The sequence below is a fragment of the Zootermopsis nevadensis genome, unplaced genomic scaffold, assembly GCF_977971745.1.
Source record: "Zootermopsis nevadensis isolate Lab colony 2312 unplaced genomic scaffold, Znev_1.0 Znev_ptg000017l, whole genome shotgun sequence".
In the NCBI taxonomy this organism is placed as follows: domain Eukaryota; kingdom Metazoa; phylum Arthropoda; class Insecta; order Blattodea; family Termopsidae; genus Zootermopsis; species Zootermopsis nevadensis.
The window spans coordinates 6,665,932-6,677,289 of record NW_028259149.1 but is presented as its reverse complement, the minus strand read 5'-3'; the positions used below and the strand labels follow the sequence as shown (position 1 = coordinate 6,677,289).

At 38.5% G+C, this 11,358-nt stretch overlaps 1 protein-coding gene across 2 annotated transcripts; it reads left to right on the top strand.

Annotated features, from left to right (window-relative positions):
- The first annotated feature begins 5,031 nt into the window (after positions 1-5,031).
- LOC110834483 (odorant receptor 49b) lies at positions 5,032-10,877 on the top strand. Of its 2 annotated transcripts, XM_022073679.2 has the most exons (5): positions 5,054-5,347; positions 5,866-5,965; positions 6,257-6,355; positions 8,069-8,224; positions 9,595-10,877. In XM_022073679.2, exons 1-5 carry the CDS (start codon positions 5,082-5,084, stop codon positions 9,646-9,648), a joined length of 675 nt encoding a protein of 224 aa, XP_021929371.2. In that variant the 5' UTR covers positions 5,054-5,081; the 3' UTR covers positions 9,649-10,877. The 2 variants fall into 2 exon arrangements, with proteins under 2 accessions (XP_087206386.1, XP_021929371.2); XM_087350260.1 differs by lacking the exon at positions 6,257-6,355 and having other exon boundaries at positions 5,032-5,347.
- The last annotated feature ends 481 nt before the right edge of the window (positions 10,878-11,358 follow it).

The window sequence follows — 11,358 nt, the reverse complement described above, 5'->3', positions numbered from 1 at the left end:
CGGCCTATGCAGGGCTCGATTTGTGGATGGTCTTTTCGATAGAGGACTGGAGGAGACGGATCGAGAAGGTTGGATTGATTCTCTGCTGATCTCTGCTCTCGGATCGAGTTACTCTCCATGGAAGGCAACGAGTTGGCCTTTCTAAAGGCCCACCTCCCTGACCTGCTCCAGCAGGTACGGAAGCAGCTCATCGACGCCATCGCCGCCGAAAAAAAGAGTTAGCGGCGGGGAGCGGTGCCGAGGAATCCACCCCAGCAGTCGCCCCTTTAACCGGTCGCCCGGCCACTTCCCCGGTGTACGCCGCGCTGATCTCGGCATAGCTGCCAAGTTGCCGGCCACGCGAGGTGGCTTGTTCGCTCGTGGAGGTGGTTGCTGCTACCGCCTGGCCATCGAGCCGATGAACTTTTGCCGGTGTCGGCAGAGGAGGGGACCCGGCTCCGGACAGTGGCCCGGGCGCTGGGCGCCTTGATGCGGGTTCCGACGAACCGCCCGAGTTGGACAAGTCCAACTCGTTGGCTTTCCTCTTGCCGGCGTTGGCTCGAGTAGGCCCTCCGGCCACGGCTGTTGCTGCTGTAGTTGCTGCTGCTCCTGCCCGCTGCCTCTTCTTTTCCGCGGCGATGGCGTCCATGAGCTGCTTCCGGACCTGCTGGCCAGCTCAGGGTGATGGGCCTTTAGAAAGGCCAGCTCGTTTCCTTCCATGGAGAGTATAGATCAGTCAATCCGAGAGCAGAGATCAGTTTCCCACCGGAAAAGTCTATCCCAGTCCAATCCATCGTTGCACGAACCGTTCTCTGTATCATCCTATATATGCCGCACCGACTGTACAGAGACCTGGTTCGACAGACCGGGTGAGGCTCAGACCGCTTCAAGCAGAGACATGTGAGTGACAGTGTCATGCAAAGACCTGGTGGGTCAAAGAGATTGTCAAGGAAAGAGGGTGAGGCAGAGACCGAGTCAAGCACATTCCGGTTGAAGCACACACCGTTTCAAGCAGAGGCACGTGAGGCACAGACTGAGTAACGCAGAGACCGGGTGAAACAGAGACGGGGTCAAACAGATTCACGGTGAATCACACCGTGCAGAGCAGACAACTATGATGCACACACCGTGTCCGGCTGAGACTGTGTGAAGTAGAGTGTCAGACCTGGGCTGATAGGAATGGGTTAGGTCAAAATCAAAAAAAAATCTTGCAATTTCTCTAAATTTTCGAAAAATCAAAAAACGCTGCAAATAGTCTGAAAAGCGCACAAAACCAAAAGTTTTCGAAAAATTCGGAAAAATTTAGAAGTTGAAATTTTTCAAATATTTTTAGTTTTGTGCGCTTTCTGGACATTTTCCTGCATTTTTTGATTTTTCGAAACTTTGAAATTTTTTTAAATATTTCAAAATTTTCAAAAATCAAAAAAAAATTAAAAATTGTTATAAATGTCATGATACACGAGGATAACTATAAAATTTGGAAACTTTGGAAGAACATTTATCGGAATTTTTCAAAAATCTTTAGAAGTTGGAATTTTCAAATTTTCTTAGTTTTGTGCCTTACCCAGTCTCTGCTGGACCCGGTCTTTACAGAGACTGCCCTTCAGTGACCGATTCGTGAAGTGACCGAGTCCGTCAGATTGGGGTAAGTCAGAGATCGATGTTTTTTGGGCTGAATTCTTGCCTCTGCTCATCGAGGTGTTGCCAAACGTACGTATGTCAGCTCCTTTAGAATTGTGATGGTGACTACCTTCTATTATTTATACCGTGGATTCCTATAGTACTTCACCGACATTTCAGAGGTGTATACTACGTCCATCTCCAAGGCTTTCCTCCATTATATCTCATCGTCCTGATGAAGGGAGAATTACTCAGTTCTGAACCAGTGGTCTACTTGTATGAGACTACATAGTGCAATAAACAAAAGGTTGTTTTTTATTTCCATCGTAAATTTATTTTTGTTGTACTTAGCAGAAGCATGTCGTTGTAGAACAGAAAAGGAATTCATTGATATTAAAGCAAGGCAGAATTAGAATGTGCAGACCACATGTTACGTAAGGTAATTCACTTATTCATCACAATCCACCGGCGTTCTTTTAGAGAATTTAGTGCAGCATCTATTTCATATGAACCTCAAAAGAGAGTACAAGGGTACGGAAAAGTTCACCATGTTCTTTCTACGTAAGTATTATATGTCGATCTATTTTTCTGTATTATTCATGTAATTGTAATTTGAAAAACTTTTCTATTTCCACAAATAAATTTCATATCGTTACACAGAACAGCACAAAGGGAAATGTGTATAAATAATATTAAGTTCTTTTTTGCTTTGTAAACGCACTCCACCAGTTTTACACAGTTATTATTTTGAAATGGCTGTTATTGTCTTCTTTAAGCTGCAATCTAATATTCTGCAAGGGTGTACATTCCTAGTATAACCCTATATAATTTAACCAGCTGCTTCGGATTCGAAATGCACACACACGTTTTTGTTGGAAACTTAACAGAACAAACCACTCAAAATACCAAGGAGTAAATGGGAAGATAATATTAAACCTTATCTCAGGGAAATAAGATTGGAGAATGTGAATTGAATCCATTCGTTTCAAAGAACACGGAAACTGCTCTAAAACGATTTGCCTGGTGACTTTGAAGTATTGCTTGACGTAGTTAATAGCCGCTCAACTAGTCTTTTATAGAGCACGAAGCTTGCTTAATCCAATCCACGCCCTTCCACGTTATTTCTTTAATATTAATTCTAATATTATTTATCCAGTTATTCCGAGGTCTCCCAACTGGTTGTCTGTTTTTAAGACCATTTTTTTAAATATTTTATTTTTTCGGGACAGGCCTCCTCCCTTCACACTTACCGACCAACTTCTGTACGCATTTCTCGAGTCTCTTATACCTGGCATGTGCCCCATGCACCTATATTTCCGTAATTTTACTACCCTAATATTTTTTGGTAATGAGTGCAAAATATGAAGTTTCTCAGTGTGTAATTTTCTTCATCTTCCTTTCATTTCCGGCTACTTGGGTCAAAATATTACTGTTCTTTGAAAAGACCTCCATCCACACCAGGTAAGACAGTTACGTATATTCTAAATTTATGTTATTACACGATAAAGCAAAGAATTCCGAACCAAACATCGGCATTCATTCTCGAAATTTAATCTCCTAATTTCTTCAAAAAATAAATTTTCGTTTCCTGCTATCACCTGCACTAGTCAATCTTAATTATTAATAATAATTGTAGTTTTAATGTGTTAATTTTTACAAAAAAAGTGATCTATTAGAAGGTTCAGCACCATGTCCCTGCTATGCACCTCCCAAATTACCTCAACTTCATTTAACTTTCATGAATGATATGATTTAACCTACAGCGTTGGAGCGAACGCCATGCAATTAATCAAACACATAAATGACAGGACACGTGTCCCACACTCGTAGCTGATTATAAAATGTCAACTTAGTGTCACTAACGTTGAGTATGTGTGAACTCTAAAGAGATGGCAACATTGGACGTGATGTCTCTATTACAGCTTACATTGTTAAAAGACTAAATTATAAGTTGTAATTGTAACTATAAAGACAAACTCTAAGGAGAAGATTCCTTCTTTTAAAGCTATTAGTCGCTCAGCTAGTCAACAGTTTATCCTGAGTCAAAGGAATAAAAATTTAAACTAGAATACTCTGAACTGAGAGACTATGAAACTTACATGGAAGCTTACGTCAGAGGTCCCGGTTAAATGAGAATCATAAACTACCTCATGCGCTTGAACCTTCGACATAAAAGTTCAACTTCAAATGCACTTCACGGATAGTGCCCTGTGCTGCTGTGGAATAAAGCTACGGCTTCCTTTTATTACAGAATATAACCATATTTTGTAACTTTTAACAGTGTTGCAGCTTACTGAAACGGAAAATTAGAAACCGCTATCCTTCGTTTGAATAGCGTAATATAACGCGGATGAATGTGTTCACACGTGTCAACAATTTAGAACCAAAGGCTATTTACTGTATATGAGATTCTAAGAAACGTTACGTATATAATAATTATTACTCGTTAAAATTACAAACCAGTAAATTATTCAAAATGAATAGTTACAAGTTATAATTTCGTTTTACATTTAGTACTTGCAAAGTATTTTCTCATATATATATCTCTCTCTCTCAAGATCATAAAATAGTTTCTGTATATTACAGGTCCATTTTAAAGATACTGTATTCTTGAAGGTGTATTCACGGTTTTTATTAATAGTTTTAGTTTTATTAATATTATTAATCGAATGCATTCTACCGCAAAAACAATAAACAATGACCAAATAGTCAATGGGTATCATCAGGAGTTGGTGAAACCACAATTACTTATGTTAACATTAAGCGGGCTCTTGCCGCCAAAAAGTTGGTCTTCAAGTAGATGGAAGTCAATAATGTACGATGTATACACATTCCTTAGTTTTATTTTTCACATACCTTTCTTTCTTTTTCAAATAATGGGAGTGTATGTCTTTTGGGGCAATTTACAAATTGTAACAGGTATAATCTTTCAAATGACGGTATGTTTTGACGGGTTGGTAATATTAGTTTATTTTACATACCACAGGAAATATCTAGTCAAAATAATTGAAATGTTGGGAACGAAGTTCGTTCCATATCTAAGGAAAGTGGGATCTTCAAAAAAACAGGATGATATTATGAGAGAGGCTATAAAATTTTCGAACACAATGACTAAAATATTAATGATTATTTTTGTTGTTGTTATGTCCGCTTGGTGCGTATTTCCCTTCTTTGTCAAGTATTGGTCGCATGAACAAGAAGCAGAAATTGCCAACTATACAAACGTTCGGGTACATTTTGAGTACTTTGTCATAGCCACGTGGCTCCCAGACAAAGCATTCACTTCTCCCATGTATGAGATTATCTATGCGTGCCAGTTCTTTTATATTTGGTCTATAGTTGCGAATTTCACCGTTGGAAACATGGTTTTTTCTTCCATATTTTACGGTATTTCGATTCAGTTTCAATTACTTGCCACTTCGATTCGAGATATTGATGATATCTGTACAGATCTTAATGCAGAATTCAAAAACAAAGAAGATATGAGATCAGACAGAACTCATCTGGCTTCGGATATTTCTGACAAAGAAGCTTACGATAGATATCCACTTCGAGGAACTTTTCAGTCATCTACAGACACATTTCAAGTAAAGTTCTTAAATGATGAAGCATTTGCCGGTGCATATGAGATATGTTGTAAGGATATAACGGATTCTGCACATTGGAATGACGTCACAACAGATACAAACACTTGCTCAGAGACTGCGTACATGATAGAGTGCATAAATTACCACCAATGTCTATTGAAGTAAGTATTAGTCTATTAGTTGATACATTAATTAACAGTCTGTAATAACAGTTCAGTATGTTTTGTAGTAACACAGATTTGAAGATAGCTGTCTCTGGTTTGTTACGCCATGTAGTCTGGTAAAAGTCTACCTAAGTTTTAGAGACTTACTCATCGCCCTAACGATGGATGCATCAAGTACCTCTGAAACGTCTGTAAACTTATACCAGATCATAAACCGCAACAGCTCAGGAAACAACCATCTTAACACTCGACGCCGTGAAAACCTCAAATCTCAATATAAGACATAAATTTCATGGCGACTACAACTGTTAAAATCTTATTGGGTGATATCCATTGCAAACCCGTACGTAAGTCCAAATTTCTTTGGAGACTGCTTCTGTTTCAATAGTTAGGGAATAAACATCGTCTAATATCTGCTCTAGATTGAAGTGGGTGATATCCCAACAAGGTGTTATTACATAAGAAGAAATGTTATTCAAGAAAATGTACGTAGTGCAATTATTGATTCCTTCCAGGTTCTGTGATGAAGTCGACGACTTTCTGAGTCCACTGCTACTGATATACATAGTGATGTATGAGGCTATGATTTGTGTGCCGCTGTATCAACTAGTTATGGTAAGCAAGTAGTTCACAATTTGAACTGTAATTACGAATAGTCGCTCAGTACAGTTTCCTACAGTTTGTATCAAAAACTGAATTAACAAAAAGGTTTAAATAATAATAAACATCGCTACTTCTTAAAATATCTTACGTGTAGGAACTTTTTGTAATCAGATGTAATTAATTCCAGTTTCCAATGACAAGTTTACTATATTTAAACGATCTTCTTCTAGGCAATTATAAATAAAGCTAACATGGAAATTATTGGAAATGTTAATATCTAGTTATAACCAATTAACTGTACAGGGTGAAGCCGACAACATGTTCAGGTTCTTCACTAGTGCTGTTGATGCTACTTTCCTGCCATTAACCATTTGCTTGTCCGGGGAGATGTTATCCACACAGGTAGGACATGGAACCATAACGAAGGAGTCTGTGTGTAAAGCTATGAACTATGTGTAAAACTTCCCGTCAACTATGACGGGATAATTGAAATTGGTACTTAAAAACACATCTAGCATAAGCATAAGGAAGTGGCATTTTTATCATAATATTCAGTCTGTCTGAGCAAAGAATCGACTCGACTTTGAAGACGTGACGTAATTTAATACTGTTCAAAAAACATTTCCCTTTTCTTAAAATTTTCCCACTGTTGGAGTAATTTGTGTAACAATTGATACTATGGGTGTGTTATCAATGACCCGACTGATACACCAAATTATTTGTAACTACCAGATTCAAAGACACAAGAATAAGACGAAACACTAGAACGTTAGAAAACTAACGTAGAACTGAGAATCAGACGATGTTTCCAAACCGCATATTAGAACGGTTGTCCGCCTGCACAAATGGGCTGTTATCTTTGAAGGTCAAGTCAATTCTTCGCCCAGGCAGACAGTACTTTCCTTTGCTTGATTACGTAAGTTGAGAAGCGTAAACACGTTTTCCTACGCTGTAAAGAAATACGTGTATATAATAGACCATGAATGAATATCAAACAGCACTCGTCTATTATACTGGCAGATTATAAGTGTTTGATATCAAAGTCCCTAAGAACATGTATGATCATAAGAGAAACATAATAAATTGACAGTTTTTATAATACATAAAGCATTTAGTGAGTTTTACAGGACCTTTAGGACTTTAACAATACAAGATGACAGGTATAAACCTCACGTTCCTCCAGTGAGGGTAGTTAAATGAGTAAAGTCACTGGGTACGGGTTGGAAGACTGACTGCAACTCGATTCCCGATAGAGAAAGGTAATTTTCTACTTACCATCGCATCTAGACCGGCTATGGGGTGCACACAGCCACTTTCCCCATGGAAACAGGGGACTCTTTACTTGGGCAAAAGCTACCGGAACATTCCTCCACCCTCTACTTCATATTGTCGTTGTCCGTAATAAGGACAACTTTGACCTTCTTTGTTGTATCTAGGTTGTTGTGATTGGCAGAAGTAGTAGCATGAACGGATAAACGGGCAAACCGGACTTGAAAGCATCTTGCTGGAATAGGAACGGAACAAGACGATATTATTAAAGCTTATACCTTCTGCCTCGGAAGATCAAACATATGCAGAAATGGCTATTCATTCTTTTAGATAGCTACTTCAGTATAATTCCTTCTACAGTAATAACTGCAAAAGAATAAACTTTTCATGTAAACCTCCACCGCTTGGAAATAACTTCACCTCTGTCCGATATGTAGAGCCAGTCTGATCGACTCCGTGCTACTTAGCGTCGATCTAATCGATCTTGAGATTGTAAATGTAAGAAAACAGAATATGAACACCAAAAGTGACCAGACTAGCTCAAGGTCATTTACAGCAGTGAGTTTTACTATTACCACTTTCCAAAATTAAATTTCGTGAAAATACATCCAGTGGTTCTCAAGTTGTTATGCAGACCTACACACAGATACTGGGAAAATAATAGGCGCATTCTTCCAACTTTTAGTTGCTAACGAGTCTAAAAATGCAAAGTTCTCACTGCATATAAGAGCAGAGTGTAATAAAAACATAGCTGAATGTAATCTCAAGCTTCCAGCTACGACCGCTTTATCCTCTAATATTATCATATTGTAATAATTGATGTATCTTAAAATCTTGTGTGCGCAGAGCATGGCTGTACGGAAAGCTGCTTATGAATGCCGATGGTATCATCGCTCACAAAGCCTCAAGAAACTTCTGCAGATGATCCTGATACGTACCAAGGAGCCAGTGAAAATGACCGCTGGGAAATTTTTCGTCATATCTCTAGAAACATTTGCTAATGTAATCAAATATCAAGTAAACTGTTGATGGTGGTCTTCTGGGTTGTAACACCTTGTGTTCTTGTAGGTAGTTGACATTTCGGAGGAACGTTCTGCCTTCAGTGAGCTCTGACGTTTCCACGGCATCGAATATGAAGATGACAGTCTTCTGGGTTGTTGCGTCGTATATTCTGGTAGACGTTTACCGACGTTTCAAATGTGCTTGCTACCTCCATCATTATTTTCCTAATGTTTGAGGCAGTAAGCACCACTGAAACGTCGGTAAACATCTACCAGACTACACGGCGCAACAACCCAGAAGACAGCCATCTTCACACTATAACCAAGGCTCAAGCGGAGAAAGTATGTCACTCCAAGCCGTTGAAATCTACCTACAAGACCACACAGCGTTAAAGCCCAGAACAACAATATGGCACGTTCCTTCGTTATCTAAATGCAGTATGACATAGATGCTTAAGAATAATACACTTGTATCATAAAATTTTGAAAAGGTTAAACAATTTTATAATTTCTTAAATTAATGCGTATGCACTATTAAGTATAATTCGTGATTAAAAGCTTCTTTGGAACAATATAATATCCAGGTATTTGTTCATTGTCTAAAGTTTATTAAATGAAAATGGCTGGTTTAGTATAAATTCATAATTGCTTGTACTTAGCACTGACCATTTTATAGGGGTATATTTGGCACAGGCTTATATATGACTTGTCCAGAACTGGATCTACCCCTCCCCCGCCACCATTCAGGTGACTGGTTGTCATTACACTGGCAGATTCTTAATTTCCTTCTATTTTAAAATTAACAGGGACGGTTGGGATCGAATCCGATACTCTTCGAAAACTAGGCTAGTACAGTGACGACTAGAACTGTAATAATAATCCGCTCTCTAAGGTGGGATTGCGCCGTTCCAGACAGTAGTTATTAATATACCTCTGACAAATGGCAATGCTCAATTGACATAACAGTCATGTTAACTGTGTTAGCCCAGCTAACATCCTGAAAAAATAAAAATAAAAAAGTCTTCTGTCTTACTTTCGTGGTTTACTGGTACTCCATACACTGAATACAGCATAACCGGCAGGATAAAATGTATTATTAGCCAACTGCTGCCAACCAAGCGTTGTTACCACTTTCGCCAAGATCGTTAGCTTCATCTATCTGGCTAACATAAGCCTGGCTAGCTGGAGGTGGCTAACGATGCATCGTTTCTGATCGATTTTGCTGTGTTCCAGTGTATGGATACCAATGAACAACGAAAGTTACACAGAATACTTTTTCTTATTTCAGTTTTGAAAGTGTTAGCCGGATTAACGCGGCTAACATGATAAAAGATAAGTTATTTTTTAAATTCATTTTCTTTCTTATTCTAGATTGCTAACAAGGTATTCGCCTACTTCACAGTGCTCAAGAATATGCAACCCTGAGCGATGTCGACTAGGCCATTTTGCCTGCGCTTGGCATGTACACCAGTAGCAAGGCGAAAAGCGAAAGATAAAGGTTAGGTTAGGTTACGTTAGGTTAGGTTAGGTTAGGCTATGCCTTCCATAGGAAATACCAGGCCAGTGTTCTTCATAGAGTTGTCTATAACCTATGATTACGGGAGCTATAAGGGTAAAATGTGTGCTTGAGGCTGATGATGTATATTGTACTTTGTTGTAATTCAGTAGTAGTAGTAGATGTAAGGATAACAGTATACTATTTATTAAAGATAGCATTTCTTCTTGGCGCTACAGTTCAAAGTTGAACCCCGGCCTCTTCAATCTTTAGCTTCCGTCCGAGGCTCAGCTTGAAGTTTCGAAACAAATATTTTTTACGGAATGAGGTTGTCAGCTTCACTCCCAACCCTCAGCAATCCTGAGGGAGTAATGTTTTTCTGTCGGGGATGTCTCCCTTAGCTGGCCGGTCCCAATTTGAAAGCGTCAGGAACTCGCTTGTTTGCCCTTGCATGGATCATTACAACAATTTAATAACTGTAATTTTATTGAGTAGGCTTTTTACTTCTGGCTGTAAAACACATTTCATTGCATCTGTAACATTTAAGTCCAAGCACAGAGCAGATTTCTCACCTAGTTTTCTCTACGGTGATTCTGTGTCATACGAGAGAAAGTCAAAATGTAAGAGTAATTTTAGTGTACGTATCTTAAAAGTGATATTGACAGCTTCAATGATGTTGGCGGGTACAGAACACACGAACCGTATGCCATCTGTAGGTAGACGGTTATTATTAATTACTTAATAAATGAACTGAACTGATTTATTATTATCAGTGGTGTGATGATAACCTTATGAAACTTAATCTTCAGAAGTCAAAAATTATATCTTTCACACTTAAGACCAACTGTATTCGTTTTAACTATTATGTCAGAGATGTTTCAATTTTGCGTACTGACTGCGTAAAAGATCTTGGCGTCATGTTTGATAGTAAATTGCATTTCCATGCTCGTGTTGATTATGCATATTCTCTTGGACTCAGAACACTAGGGCTGGTTCGTTTTATTACTTACAACTTCTCTTCTTTAGACAGTCTTGTTGTTTAATATAATGCTTTAGTTAGGTCTATGCTTCAGTATGCTTCGGTGGTATGGATTAATCTTACTGTGACTGATTATAATAAATTAGAAAGTATTCAAATAAAATTTGCTAATCTGTGTCATTATCGGTTCTTTCAGTTTGATATTCCAGGGAAGTATGAGCTGATTTTAAATTGCTTAAATTTTAAAACGCTTTGTTATAGACGACGAAATGTCGATGCCTCATTTCTCATCGATGATTTTAAGAGCAAAATAAATTGTCATTCAATCATGGACACTGATGGTATACGTGTGCCCTCAAGGCAAATAAGAAATGTTTCTACTTTTAGTGTGAGCAGAGAGATGAGACATAGTCCTTCCGCTAGGTGCGCCAGTGCTGCAAATGTCGTATGCAGATTTCTTTAACATGTTCAGCGAAGTCAGTGTCCCCCTTGAGGACACTTTCTCTGTACACGAAAGGGTCTAGATTGATTGTTGTAATTTAACTTTTGTTTTACGCTATTTCCTGTGAGTGTATTATTATTTATTGTAGTATATTTTTGCCAGTGTCTGCCTGTAAAAGGCTATTTGTGCTGCTGGTAAACACCATAATAAAAAAAAATA

Bases quoted from the DNA above. Each gene is read 5' to 3' on its own strand.
- LOC110834483 (XM_022073679.2), top strand. From the start codon at position 5,082: ATGAGATCAGACAGAACTCATCTGGCTTCGGATATTTCTGACAAAGAA. The intron at 6,356-8,068 runs GTAGGACATGGA...TTGTGTGCGCAG, and splicing joins GGGAGATGTTATCCACACAG to AGCATGGCTGTACGGAAAGC. The intron at 8,225-9,594 runs GTAATCAAATAT...TTCTTATTCTAG, and splicing joins CTCTAGAAACATTTGCTAAT to ATTGCTAACAAGGTATTCGC.